Here is a 15,022-nt window from a genome sequence, read left to right as displayed (position 1 = left end):
ACAGAGACACTGGCCCCAGCTTGGTTGGTTCCTCCACAGAGACTCTGGCCCCAGCTTGGTTGGTTCCTCCACAGAGACACTGGCCCCAGCTTGGTAGGGTCATATGAGCTTGAGAACTGGATTTACAGATTTGATCAGGACCTCCGTCACTTCTGCGGCCTAATTCTTCTTCATGTTTCCACACATGTGACCCTATTCTGGGCCCACACATGACAATATTGGTGTCATAATTCGGGTCACCCCTGTGTCTGGCAAGCCTCAAACTCAGACACCTCCTAGTGATGGGAACTGGATAGCACCAATCTTAACAGAAACCTGGACCGCACAAAACTATGGCGTGGGTACAAAACTAGGTAGGGTCCTCCCAGGCTGTGCCTGCGGCCAAATCGCAATGCCCGGCTTTAAGGGCTGGCTGCAGGGTAAGGAAAAAAGAACACTGTCGGGGAAACGCAAAGCAATCACAATCTCTCCGTGAGTGCAGGAGAAAAAGCCAGAACAGACAGAAGATGTGGGAAAAGAGTGAGGAGAACCCTCAAAAGGTCTAATCTGCCGCAAAATCTAGGTCAACGAAGAAAACCCGCCTCTTCACAACAGCTGACCCGGAAGAGTAAGGGATGATGATGGAGATGCGTGGAGCTTCTCCAGAGGGGCAGCAGCAGCCTGCCAGCCTCGGATCTGTGCTATGGTTACATAATTGCATCATTAGGATGTCCAGTTCAAGACCCGTGGATTAATATTGAATCAGGCTTTCAATTTAGTATTAAAAAAAAAAAAAACCTCCCTTATCCCTCCCCATCCCATCCCTCCCCAGCCCCACAAAGAAAACCCCTTTTTAAAAAATATTTTAAAAGAAAAGAAGGCAGCTCAGGGCAATTCACTATATCTTCCCAGGACAGGAAGGTGCTAACCACACAGCCGAGGGTGTGGTGGGGCACCCTCGCTGGGATCTGCTTGGTTGTGTGTGTCTGCGTGTGAGATGCAGCTCCGTGTGGGGTGGGTGGCTAGGCTTGGGTGTGGTGTTCACAACTGTGTAGGGGCTTGGGTGAGCGAATTCAGAAACTCCAAGGGGAGACCGAGTATGGGGGGCCCAAGAGGAAGCCCCAGGAACTGGCTGCCCACAGCAACTATCACAGGCTCTTTAAAATTAAAAAAAAAAAAAAAATGGAAGGAAGGAAGTCTCAGAATGTCCTCAGGTGTCCCATTCCCCCGTCCCCATGTGGCCTGCAGGCCTAGGGGCTTTAGCCCAGGCTGGTGATGTTGGCACGGCCACCAGGGGGCGCCACGATGCGCTGGGTGGTGCGGCGGGGAATGTTGTCATCAATCTGAGCACCTAGGAAAAAGTTAAAACAAAGGTGAAATCAAATCAGACTCCTGAGGTCTGCTCAGGTACACTCCTGGGGGAAAAACTGAACCAAGCACAAACAACCTTACCCCTTCTCCCAAACCTCACTAAAGGTTCAAACTACAGGAAGTAGAGTGGACCCCCATTCAGCAACAGGTCATACTTGGTGCAAGCGATATATTCCGGGGAAAGTAGTTAGATTCAAGGTCCTAGTGAGTACGGCTCTTCACTCAGGAGGAGTAAGAACGGTCCGGGTCAAGAATGCTGGATCTAGAGTTCCCAAACCCAAAATGCCCTAAACTCTAAAAGCACTGGAGAGTTGACATGATGTGACAGTGGAAAATTCCACACCTGACCTGCTAGGACGGACTGCAGTCAGACCTATACTAAAAATACTGTATGAAATCCCCTTCAAGACTTTGTCACATGTATATGAAACACAGATGTACTGTGTGTTTGTTATATATATGAAGGGGTGGGGTTCATGCACATAAGTGCAGTGCCTGAGGAGGCCAGCAGAGGGCACTGGATCTCCTGGAGCTGGAGTTAGAAGTGGTTGCCAGCCACCTGCGCATGGTCGCTAGGAACAAACTTGGATCCCCCACAAGATCAGCGTTCACTCTTAACTGCTGAGCCATCTGCCCTGCCCACATGTTATGTTTGGATCTGGGTCTCAGTCACAAAATATTTAATTATCTACATGATACTTTTCTAATTTGAAAAATGCAAGCATTTCTTTCACAGAAAGGTCTGGCAACCTGTTCCATCTATGTAAATAACATGGCGGTAGGCGTTGTGACGGATCTCATACTATAGGGACAAAACTGTGGTTTAAGGCCTGTCTCCCAATCCAAAACACCTCGAAGAGTCCCGAAAGTGGGAAATTCCTCATCCGTTAAGGGCACGTAAGGTATGTTCTAAAACCCTGCAGATATGGCAAGAAAAGGGAGTCTGTGTAATAAACTGTGCTGTTGACAGGCCAAGGGACATACATGTCTGTCTAAGCTTAAGAAGCTGGGGGAACGGAAGGCCCCATTGTGGGCCAGAAGAAAGAGGGGAAGGAAGTTTCCAAGACAGAAAGTCTACTTTTCTGTCACCAAGAGGACTGTCACAGGTTTTACCCCTGCAGATGGTTCACACATGTCCAGTGGCTTTGCCGTGAGCAACTAAGGTAAGTTAACTCAGTGGATGTCACAGCAGGCCCACGGGGAGCCGGTGCTGAGACTCACCGCACAGGTGAGGGCTGAGGCACAGAAGGCCTGAGTGAGGCGGGCTGCAGAGAGTCCAGGCTCCACACTCATCTGCCACAGTCCCTCTTTAACAATGGACGTGACAGACCAGAAACTGTCCCTTCGGTCTCAAAGGGGTCACACACAGGGTGGGTGTCTCAGCATCCCACGGCACAAAATCTGATCTGAAGACTCTGAAGCCCAGTTTGTCATTGACAGACTCACGTCTGGTGGCTGGAGCGTTTCCCCATCGGGGAAAGAACGAGACGGTTGTTATCTTGCATTCTCTGCGAAGCCCCAGCCTGGCTCTACAGAACCTAATACAAAACCTACTGGCTCTACAGAACCTACCCAGAACCACCCAGCCCTGGCCGTACCAGACAAGCTGAATCCAGACTGGTGCAGGTTCCGAACAGGTGGTGCCTGCTGCTTGGCAGGGGACGTCTTAGCCGATGAGGCTGGAGTGACCGTCTTGGGTGTCACAGACACCTCGCACACAGGTCCGTCATACAGGCCACGAGGGACCCCTCTCAGCTCAGCCAGCTGAAACACACAATCACCCCACAATCTGTGTCACACTCACAGAGGACATCTTCCCTGAACCCTCCCAGTGCAATGGAACAGCAGCTGAGACAGGCCAGGGATACCTGGAGATTAGGAGACAGACCAGGGATGCCCCGGGACTAGGAGACAGGCCAGGGATGCCCGGGGACTAGGAGACAGGCCAGAGATGCTTAGAGATTAGGAGACAGACCAGGGATGCCCCGGGACTAGGAGACAGACCAGGGATGCCCCGGGACTAGGAGACAGACCAGGGATGCCCCGGGACTAGGAGACAGGCCAGGGATGCCCCGGGACTAGGAGACAGGCCAGAGATGCCTAGAGATTAGGAGACAGACCCGGGATGCCTGGGGATAGGCCCCCCTTACGGACAAGTACAATAGGCACAGATATGCAACCAGCCCCTGAAGTTCCAGGCCAAAGCCCTCCCTCCCAAGGTGGGTCCCCAACGGGTTACTCTGCTGGTTTCTTACAATTCTTTCCCACCCGGTCACATCATCTTTGAATCCTCCAAAAAGCCCCCATCACACTGTGAAGAGGGTCTGGGGTCATTTCCAAGGTCAAACTGTCTATCTCTCTAATCTCACTCTTCTTTTACCTCCCTTACAGCTCCACCCCTTCCCCACCTCAGTTCCACGGGCTGATCACCACACCCTGAACACCCTGTCGGATTTCCACACATCGCGTCCCATCTTCCTAGTGTTCTTTGGCTCGGGAAACTCTTGTGTAAACTTCAAACCCCAAATGTATTCTTTCATAGCACCCTCATCCGTGATTCTGCAGCAGGGGTTCCCTCCTCTGGGTCCTTACCCCACACTTATCATCAGAGCTGTGGTGGCCCTTGTCTCCTCCACCAGCAGGTTCAGTTTCGGGATGAAAAGGTCAAGATATCTTTACCTTTCTGTCTCCCGTCTCAGTTTCTGACACACAGTACTTAGTGAATGCCTGCGGCATTAAACTCAATCCGAGATGTTTAAAAGTTAGCCAAGTCACTTACCCTGCTCCTTGCCTTGATGCGCTTGTACACGAAGTCAGGGAAGGGCTTCCGGGGGATGTAGCGTCCTGAGCCTTCGGTGACGTGGAGCGTGCCATCCTCCAAGACGATCTTGCCCTGGCTGATGACTACCAGGGGGGAGCCACGGCACTCCATGCCTTCAAAGATGTTGTACTCAAGAGCCTGGGGGTAGAGGAGGACGGCCACCATCAGAGCAAACCCTGTCCCTGTCCCGGACTAAATCAGGCTGATGAAGCTTACTGGTACAGCCCAGAGATGGAGCCTGTCCACATTAGCCACCCCGGGGACACTCACTTTCTGTCTATAGTATGGACTCAGCTCACTTCCACCTCCAAATATGAGAGAAAAACAAACATGTAATAACATGGACAGTGTGTGCATGTGTGTGTGTGTGCTTGCATGTGCGCATGTGTCTGTAAACGCTTTACAAATTAAGTTATTCCAGCTGTGTCTTGTGGGCAGACCTATGAACCAGATGCTCGGGATTCGGGGGCAGCAAGTTCACACACAAGTCGAGGCCCTGCCTGAGCGACAGTGTGTTCAATCAAGGTGGTTTTAACAGAGTGGAGATGTAGCTTAGTGGCAGAATGGACTTAGTGGTAGAACCCTTGGAATGCACAGGGCCCTGGGTTCAGTCCCCAGTACAATTTAAAACGAAGGGAAAAGAGAAACAGAATGGGGAGGGAAGAAAAGGGCTCTTCATTAGCGGAGACCGTGTCCACCAACTCTCCTCAGCGCAGGCAGCCTTCCCAAGGCACAAGATCCAGCTGAGGCGGGTTTCCTACAGCCTTGACTGGATGAGAAGCCTATCAGGAGCTTAAGATTCAATCACAGTCCTCAACAGTATAGACTGGTGGCATGTAAAAGACATGTAAAAGCCTGTGAGGATGGAGGTTTAGAGTCCTCAGTGACCCACAGGTGTTTGGGGGCTCACGTCATTGAGAGTGAAAACTGGCAGTCTGGCGCCCCCTCCTGGGAAACGGGTGGGGGGCTTTCCTGGAGGGTTTAGAGTCCTCAATGACCCACACGTGTTTGGGGGCTCATGGCCTTGAGAGTGGAGACAGGCAGTCTGGCGCCCCCTCCTGGGAAACGGGTGGGAGGCTTTCCTGTGCGTTTGCCAGCGAAGCCCGGGAAAACAGGCTTTGAGCTGAGAGCCATGTCCACAGTTCTCCGAGTTCTGGCTCAGCGCTGGCAGGAGGCCTACAGCTCTTTCCACACGGCTGTCCGCGGGAACAAAGGCTGCAGCTGGGGGTTAGCATGTGTCACAGAGCAGATGTGCTTCTGGGAAAACTCAGGCCAAGAGAAAAAACGCTAGCGGATCTGTGTTGAGGGCGGGGCCGCACCACCCATTCAAAGGCCGCCTCTGCTTGTGCAGCGGCCGCAGAGTACAGAGAAAGGCCACAATGACATAGCAGCATGTGTCCCATGTGGCAAAGCCACACTGCTCCGTAGGGCCAGTGACCGCTCTCAGCACTGTGCAGAGGCTCCACAGAGAAACGCGGGGCGTTGCCGTAAACAAAAGTGGAGGGGCAGGGCTGCAGGCAAGAGGCTTTAAAGATGGATTTCATGATTCTGGGGGACATCATGGCTCACAGCGACCCCCTGAACAGGATGCTTGTCCCTGAAATCAGAGTTGGCTGTGCAGGCACAGTAGCCTAGGGGAAGCCAGATCCTCCAGGGGGTACCCTAGGTCCTGCGGTTTAGCATGGTGGGCTTTTCCACACCACCAACCCAAGGACTGACCTGCATCTTCTTGACCCCATACAAAGGTCATGCTGGTCCCAACTAGCGCCCTCATCTTGGGTGCTTTCCTGCATCGTGGTACAGAAACTAAAGATGTATTTCACCATCGGTATTTGTCTTGTGCATGGCGAAAGGTAGGCACTGGACAACAGTGGTCCATGTCACTTAAACCCTGCCTTAGAACTTTTAGGTTTCCTCACACACCACCCTCCCGAGGCTTCTATGACGCCAATGACGCAATAAAGGATCTTTGCGTGTAGAGCAAGGTGAGAGAATCCTGTCTCCTCCGACATGACTTTGGGGAATGTGTGAGGGTTGTCTAAGATCAAGGTGACATCTATCTCACTCCCATCACTTCCTAATTTGTGATTCATCTCCAGACAGACGCAACCTTGGCCGTGGACCCTTTTATCCAAGACCTGGCCATCCGCCAGGGAAGTGACCTTAGCTGCTTCTCTGCCACATCTAACCTATGAAAGGAGAAATTTCACAAAAGCCCCAGTCTCCTGTCCATGGCTGGCTGTCCTGCACTCAAGTCTCCACACACACAGGTCCCTTGGTACCCGAACCATGACCAATGTACGCACTGGGGCTAGTGGCCTAGGAAGGAGCTGATGTGAAGGCTTCTGTAGCCATCCCCCCCTTTAAAATACAGAGGGAAGCAGAACCACGACTCTACTAAGTCAATTGTTCTCATCCTTCCTGATGCTGCGACCCTTTAATACAATTCTTCATGTTATGATGATCCCCAACCATAAAATTATTTTATTGCTACTTCATAACTGTAATGAATCGTCATGTAAATATCTGTGTTTTCCAATGGTCTTAGCAAACCCTTGTGAAAGTGTCGTTTGATCCCCCCCAAAGGGGTTGAGACCCACAGGTTAAGAACCCACTGCTCTGAGTGAGTTAAGCCTGGCATGGGACCCCAGACCTCCTGTCATCCTTTGAGATGGGAGGCTGCACCACCACCAAGCGTGGGCATTTTTAACGTCATAGGATTTTCCAAAAATTACAGAGCACATTGGAATCTTGGAAAATCTAATGGAGACTTAGCAATAGCGTTATGGATAAGTTAGATTTTCCACACTGAAGCCAGACCTGGAGTCTGTTGTTTGTGCTTCAACAGATGAGCAACGCCATCTGGCATGCTGAATGCCAGCCCCTAAAGCCGGAGCAGGCAATGAGGCATTCGGGAAGGGCCACATCTCTTCAAAAACATCAGGGCAAGGATACTGCCCTAAAGGTTCAGATAAAAGCGTCAGTCGGCAGCAACTGTCTCCCCGAACCTTCATGCCTCCCTATTTTCTGTCTAAGCAGAGAGGTCCTGATGCCAACTACCTGCCCAGTCACATGTCTTTAACGGGCCTTGGCCGTCCCTTTTATTCCCTCTGGAGAGAGCACTCCACTAAAGAGGACAGCACTTTCTCCACCCCTCCCCGACATGGCGCTGTGCATGCAGTCTGGTGGGGGAAGGGTGCCAAAAAAAATGAAGGCTTCTAACTCTGGCTCGACCGCAAGATCGCTATGTAACATTAGACCGGTCACTGAAGCTCTCTACACCTCTGATTTATCTCCCCACTTGGGATAATCACACCAGACCCTGCAGTGAGAGGGTCAAATGAAAAGAGCGGGCACACGAAATGATACACATGTGTACGAAAGGTTCACCCTCGGGACGTCACTGAGGATCCCAAGATGGGATGATACAAGTTAAAGCGGGCGTGGCCACCAAGGCTAATGCCGAACCAGCAAGGCAAGACCAGCCATAAACACGGAGTCCAGCAGTCCGCCCATGAAGCGCCCACCATCTCAGTACCCACAGGGGCCACAGAAGCTGGCACTGAGCCCAGCCAAACCCTTCAGCCCAAGAGAGAGGATTTAGACTGGCGGAAAGCCCAGACCTGTCTCAGAAATGCCTGGACCTGCCCTACGCCGTTACGGCACTTGGGGCCGACCATCCTTATGGTTTCAGGCCCACGAAAAGGAGCAGCAGGGATTGTCCCTGCTGGTCACTTAGAACTCCACTCAGAGATCCACTCCACTCATTAAAAACTCACTTCCTGCCAGGCGGTGGTGGCACACACCTTTAATCCCAGCACTCGGGAGGCAGAGGCAGGCGGATCTCTGTGAGTTCGAGGCCAGCCTGGTCTACAAAGCAAGTTCCAGGACAGGCTCCAAAGCTACAGAGAAACCAGTCTTATGCACAAAACAAAACAAAACAAAAAACAATTACTTCCACACCTGACTCCAGATGGGACACAGTGACACAGCCCCTGCACCCAAGGCTAGGGGAATGCATGGGAGAGGGGACAGTGTAAGAGCCAGAGGACCAGAGGCACTGCTGTGAGACAGTATTTGCTGACAGAAAGATTGTAGCCATTACACAATAAGGTTGTCTGCCCTAGATCACACTGCTCTGCCGGATGGAGGAAAGATTCCCAGAAAGCTATAGACATTCAGTGACCACTGAGATGGGGGGTGGGGGGGAGGCACCCTTTCTTCAGGGATTAGCTTCTGGGGAGTTACCCAAGTCTAAGCAGTTAGCTCGAAATGCACGTACACATGGACAACACTAACTAGACTCTGTATCACTGGTGTGTGTGTGTGTGTGTGTGTGTGTGTGTGTGTGTGTATACACATAGTTAACTACAGAAGAAGTTAACTACAGAAAAGGAGGGCATGGGTTTGAGACAGGTCTGTGGCAAGACAACAGAACTAATGTATCAAATTCTTAACAACAACAACAACCATACACACAAACAGTTCCTGTAAGAAGGGGGAAAACAACTCATGTCAAGATCCAAGTGAGCTGGATTTTAGAGAATTATTGGATTTGAGGTTTTCAGATTAGAGATGCCCAGCTACCAACATTCATGCAAACATCTGAGAACCTGAAAATTTCTGAAATCCAAATGCCTCTGATTCCAAGCATTTTGGGTAAGCGCTACTGAAACCCTATTATCTTTATCTGCCTTCTTGGGGAACAAGTTGAACAGAATCCCAACAAATGATGGCTCTAGGGTCTGGGGAGCTAGGTCACAGGATAAGAGCACTTGCTGTTATCGCAAGAGATCTAAAAGTTCAGTTCCCAGCACCCACACTGGGCGGTTCATTAGCACACTTAACTCCCAGTCCAGGGATCTGGTGCCCTCTTCTGGCCTCTGCAGGCACTGCACATGGATAACTTGCAGACACTTTCAGAATACTGCAGCACCCCCCACCCCAATGGTTCTCTACCCTTTGGCTATTTCTAAAGAGTTCATGTTAAAAATTTAAATAAGTAACTTCCGTGCTCCTTTATAGCTCAGCATTGTAAGAACTATCTCTTGCTCATATGGCTAAAGCTAAATAAAATATCAAGATGGGGGAGAAAATAAGATTTGAGTAATGAGCTGGCATAGAATACTTTATTTGCTTGGTGGAATTTATACACGTAGCCCCAGCAACAGGGAGGTTGAGATGGGAGGATAGTGAGTTTGAGGTCAGCCTAGTATATAGCATGAGACCCTGCCTCCAAAAACAGAAAGTAAAACACCCGTCCAAGGTCCTTCCCTTACCCACTTGGTGTTCGGGATATTTAGCGCTATCTGAGGAACTGCTGGTATCCGATACCTCAAACTCTCAGAACACCCAGACTTCACTGAGCCCCTGGTTCTCAGGCGAAACATCAGGATGCTAAAGGCATATCCCTGAGCTTTGTGACCAAGAGCTTCCCCAATTTTTAGTTATTAAACTGTGACCCATGTCTGGATGATTTCTTCTATGAAAGGAGAGGTCAAAATTCCTTTAGGACAAGATGCATAGCTATCAATCAAACCTCAAGCCTGAGGAAGGGGGACAGGAAAATGGAAGTGACCAGTGGCCACCTCAGGAGTAGACAATTAACTGCTCTCTAGCTAGGTCCCTTTCAGTAAGCCCACCACAAGAGGTACTACCCAAACCACAGCAATGGAATGGTGCCTGACTTTTAGAAGCTTCTGGGGTTCTAATGTCACTCTAGGGACCCTAAGTGTCGAAGGACAGAGGCCATTGCTCTGCAACATGGCCAAGAGTTGCAGTCTCATGGAACTCAATAAAGAAAGTGTTGGTCCAGCCCTGGGAAGACTAAAGTCCCAGCACATCCTGGAGAAACTTCACTCCCAAGCAGCTGAGGTCCTGCTCAAATCCCTGGGCTGGCCCTGTCTCTCGGTACCTGCAGCAAACATGTCTATCCACGATGGGCAAGCCTTACACTGTTGTGCGTCTTGGCAGAGATGGTCTTCACACTGTCAGGGTCCCAGATGACCAAGTCCGCATCAGATCCCACTGCAATGCGACCTTTCCGGGGGTAAAGGTTGAAGACCTTGGCTGCGTTGGTGCTGGTCACAGCCACAAACTGGTTCTCATCCATCTTCCCAGTGACCTGTGGGGCACAGGACACATGCATATGTGCACACATGCATGCAAATGCATACACACACACACACACACACACACACACACAGGGAGGGCAGAGGGCAGAAAGCTGAAGATGGAACATGTTCGGCAATAAAGAAACACGTGTTGACAATCAATGCACGCTGGGATTTCCCTTTTAACAAAGACAGATACAGGTCTGGGCTTCTAGTCAATGAGTCTCAGGCCAGCCTGGCTTTTTGGCATATATAGTAAGGGCCGATCATTTCCTGAAGTCCTTCCTTTCCAAACCTGTTCTAAACACTGGAGAACGAGGAAGGAAAAAATTTAAATGACCAAAAAGGCATATCAAAAAATTCATTCCACTCAGCAAAGAAATTAAATATCAAGCAAGAAAGATGCAATTTACTAAGTTAGTTGTGTATTGAGCTTCTGCTCTTGATACCCACTGAGGAGTGTCATATGCCATGCCAAGTGTCATAATCTTTGCAGGAGGAAGTTTAACAATATAATTTACAGTCTTTAACAGACTCCCTTTGACCTGGTGATGTCACTTCTGGAAACTTCTCATAGTTAAAGATGTACCCAAGGCTATGTCTACATGGAGACTCATCTCAGTTTAAAAAAAAATAGAAACAACACCAATTTTTAGTCAAAGAATTATAGAAAATTGACTGTTTGGTGTCAGGAGAAAAAGAGACCCTTATCTACCATTAAAAATCAAGTTTTCCAGTGGGTGTGGTGGCCACACCTTTCACCCCAGCACTAAAGAGGCAGAGGAAGGTGGATCTCTGAGGTGGAGGTCAGCCTGGTCTACATTGCTAGTTTCGGGCCAAACCAGGCCTCTCAGTGAGACCCTGTCTCAGGGAAACAAGCAAGAAGACCAAAAGTATGTTTCCTGTTTTTCATGTGGGTTTAAGAACGATGACAGTTTCATGACATATTAAGAATCCCTTAATGGGCCATGAGGTAGTGTGTGTGACGCTAATGTTACCTAAAGGCAGACACATACTGTGCACACATATGCTGGCAAAAACTGAAGACATGCCCCAAAACGTTCACTGTCAACTAACTCTGACACAAGGTAATTTTTACTCACATAATCTAAAGAATTCATTAAGAATCAGAAAACCTGTTACTATATTTTAAAACATAAAGTGAAAAAGCTTCCGAATTCCCTAGGTCAATATTTGCCCAAAACAGGTCAAACAGAAGCCTGGAAGTTCTCCAACACACTCCCAACGGAGTGAAGTCAAAGACTGTTGACTGGGTGGGTCAGCAGGGATCGAGGAAGCTATCTCCTCATTGACACAGGACTTAGATGTCATATTTAGAAGAAAATGAGCTCCCAGGAACTGCCTTGGAGAAATACCATCTCACAAGTTCAAGTTTCTAGAATGTTCTCACCTGGCCAACATTAGCCCCACGCCCACGGAGACAGGCACATGCCTGGGCCACCCAAGAGGGGAATCATCAGTCCTTACCACAGCTTTGTCCCAGATGACGGACATCCGCTCCTCTGTGCCGTTGGTGCCCTCGGGAATCAAGGTGAAGTTGTCCTTCCCCACGGCCTTCTGAGCAGTGTTGAAGGTACAGTGGGCGCTGCCAGTGACCTGGAGATCTCCGCTGGAAGGAGACATACGACATGAGGCTTCCTAACAGCTCAGGGTACCTCAATCTGTCTGGTGAGATATTTCCTAAGTGATGACCCGCCAACCATGCTGGTGTCCTTCTGATACCTCTTCAGACCCTTTAGTTGGCTGTCAGAATGACCCAGGTTCCCAACAGGAATTTCTACCCAGGACGGTGACACAATAATTCCTTGTTCTCACTTATTAACACCAACTTTGGTCAATAAGGGTCTATTTTTAAACCTGTTCCCAACCACCATGCTGTCACCTACTGGGTCATTTTGGTCTGAGGAGATCTAGAGTGTAGATAGGAACAAGTCACCAATACTCACCAGGACAGCAAAGAGTTGAGAAAGTCTGGAGTGGTTGGGTCGGGGCTCAAAGGTGGGGAGGTGACAAAGGCAGCAGCCTTGGCCCAGTTCTTACTCCAATAATGAGAGCCATCAGTCCCCAAGCTGGCAGTGATGGGCTCACCATACACCACAGTTCCTGAGAAACAGATGAGAAGGCTCAGTCCGACGCCCCAAGAGTTAGAGACCACCCTCAGCAGACATTACTAGCTGCTCGGCACTGTAGGATGCTCTCAGCGTTCCCTCCCTGGGGATACAACCTCATCTCACAGTTGATGACACCCATGGCTGGAAGTCCAGTACCCTAGGCAGCCAAGGCTACCAAGTCAGCACACACTAAGATACCCTGCTCTGTGGACTCAACGCTCTCTCCTGAGACAATCCTAAAAACTATACATGCTACATACCACGGATCTCCAACTCAGATGGTTTCCAACACCCAGGCCTCAGAACCATCTAGAATCTCCTTTTTTTCGGCTGACGGGTGGATTATCTTTACTATGCAGAAGGTGTCCTCCTTGCTCATACCTGACAGCCCTCTCTCCCACATCCTTTACCATGCTTAATTCTAGCTATAGACAGAAATCATAAATGAAATCACAAGGCTGAGGTATCAGGAGCAAATAGTGTCAGAATCTTCTAGAGACACCTGAATGCTTAAGTGGACACATAAGGGACGCCATCAATAGAAACCATCAGAGCCACAGCTGACTTCATGAGATTCTACAGAGTCTCTAGAAACCTGGCTTAACTTCATATGATGTCCAGGAAAGAATGTCAGCTCCCTGGATGTCCAAATGGTGTCTTCTCTGTCCCTCCAGAGGAGGCCAGACAACTGGGGCCACTTATACTGCCAAATGTCCATCCTGTATGTCTTAAATACACTCTTGACAGGCCTCATCCCTTTCCTAGCCCATTCCAGCAGATTTTAGGTTTGGGCTTGCTGCCTCAGTTCCCCATGCAGGCTCAGTGACACTATGACACCCGTGGCATGTGTAGACACACACACAGAGAACAGTCTCTGAATACTATTCTCTTCCACACAATCCCTCTAAGGACCTCTCAAGTCATGCCTTCCATGTTTAAACAAAAGCAAAACAAAACAAAACAAAAAAAACCTGCCTTTTCCCCAAACTTTACCTATGTCCCTCTGTCCCTCATGATTCAATGCCAAGCCTTTTTTTTTTTTTTTTTTTTTTTTTTTTTTTTTTTTTTTTTTTTTTTTTTTGCCTAGCTGAGCCCACTATGTCTATGGCAGAGGATGAACTTGAACTTCTTATCTTCCAGTCTGGACTCTGGAGAGCTGAGATTACAGAAGGGTGCCACCATGCCCGGCTTTTCAGCCTCCCCTTTCATGGCTCAGGCCCCACCATTCCCCTAAGCTCTGAATCCTCCACCCACATTATCACCTCCTTTCAAAGTGTTGGCTTCTTGATGGTGACACCTGGATCACTTTTCTGCCTGCACACAGTAGGCATTCAACATACCTAAGGATCATCTTGCTGCCTGCATACAGTAGGTGCTTAACGAATGTGTGTCGCGCCAACCTGGTGCTCTACTGTTTCACTAATTCAAGGCCTGAAAGCTGGAACTCACGCTCAGGTTACCCAAATCCATCTGCCTCTCCTGCCAGCACCCAGCCAAGCTTCTTTCTCTAAACAAGTGACCCACCCTCAAGGCCAAATGCTTCTCAGTCAGGAATGTGTCTCCCTTCCTCTCCACAGTCCGTGCAGAGGCTTATCACTGGATAATAGCCCACAACACCCTCTTTGCCCAGACACTCAAAACTGGCTCCAGGGAGCTGCCCCCTCCTGCCTCAGGAATGTCACAAAGAAGTGGCTGTTTAGTTAGAGGGTGTTGGGAGGCCACAAGCTGCCTCCTGTCCACTAGGCAGGAGGGAGGTTTCTAGAACAAGCATGTAGAAGGGGGCCCCTGGAGGAAAGAGCCAGGAGAGAAACTCAGCAATCCTGACCTATGGGAAGCTCTCCCAATAGAAGCTTGGACAAGCACTGGGCACTTGCCCCCAGATGGAAAAAGACCTCCTAAAGCCAACGCCAACGGTTAGCTGTTCTTCAGGCCCCTCGTAAGGTGCAGCAGCTGAGGAGAGGCAGCACTGGCTGTTACAGAAACTTGAACAGAGCTGACGAAATCTAATTCCCAATCCAGCAAGCCCTGCCATTGACTGACCCCCTTCATACAAAGGACCACAGCCAGGCCTGCGAGCCCCTGCCATCCACTGCCCCCACCTCTGTACAAAGGGTCTGTGAACCCTGCTGCCCACTGTCCCCACAGCCCTCGGGGTATATAGGTTTTGTCACCATAAAAATTCAGAACAGCAAAGGTGCCCAGAGGAGAAAACAACAACTCATCTGTCTGGGAAATATACACCCCCAGGATGCCCTGGAATTCGTCATCCTCTGTCCTGTTACTGAGTCTGCACCTCCATCCTGGCCCTGGAAATCTGACTGGGGGAGCCCGCTACTAGAAACAGACAGGCTTCATCGGAGACTGGGGTGGGAGTGGTACTGTTTGACAAGGGGCTGCGTCCCCTGCCCTCTGCCCCCCTTAGCATAAGCTCTTCTGTGACAATGAACTCAGCCTTTAGCCCCTGGAAAACACAGGATGGGTCAGAGCCCCCAAGGTCACTAGAGACATATAATTTCTTCCTTAGGCCAGCAGAGAGTGAGGACTCCTGGCCAACCCAAGATGGAGCCATGCAAAGACCTGGAAAGAGGAAGTCACAGATATTTTTT

General features: G+C 49.8%; 1 protein-coding gene across 2 annotated transcripts in view; it reads right to left on the bottom strand.

Annotated features, from left to right (window-relative positions):
- Positions 1-851: 851 nt before the first annotated feature.
- Dpysl2 (dihydropyrimidinase like 2) overlaps positions 852-15,022 on the bottom strand; it is a 102,226-nt gene continuing 88,055 nt past the window's right edge. For both annotated transcript variants that reach the window (XM_005355480.3, XM_005355481.2), the window contains exons 9-14: positions 12,252-12,408; positions 11,773-11,914; positions 10,125-10,295; positions 4,130-4,309; positions 2,949-3,114; positions 852-1,330 (exon numbers count right to left, since the gene is read on the bottom strand). In XM_005355480.3, the coding sequence (XP_005355537.1) occupies positions 1,239-1,330; positions 2,949-3,114; positions 4,130-4,309; positions 10,125-10,295; positions 11,773-11,914; positions 12,252-12,408 (908 nt within the window). In that variant the 3' untranslated portion in view covers positions 852-1,238. The remainder of the gene's footprint in view (positions 1,331-2,948; positions 3,115-4,129; positions 4,310-10,124; positions 10,296-11,772; positions 11,915-12,251; positions 12,409-15,022) is intronic.

The sequence above is a fragment of the Microtus ochrogaster genome, chromosome 17 (assembly GCF_000317375.1).
Source record: "Microtus ochrogaster isolate Prairie Vole_2 chromosome 17, MicOch1.0, whole genome shotgun sequence".
Classification (NCBI taxonomy): domain Eukaryota; kingdom Metazoa; phylum Chordata; class Mammalia; order Rodentia; family Cricetidae; genus Microtus; species Microtus ochrogaster.
Note: the sequence above shows the minus strand (reverse complement) of the source record. Positions and strands in the feature narration are given on the sequence as shown.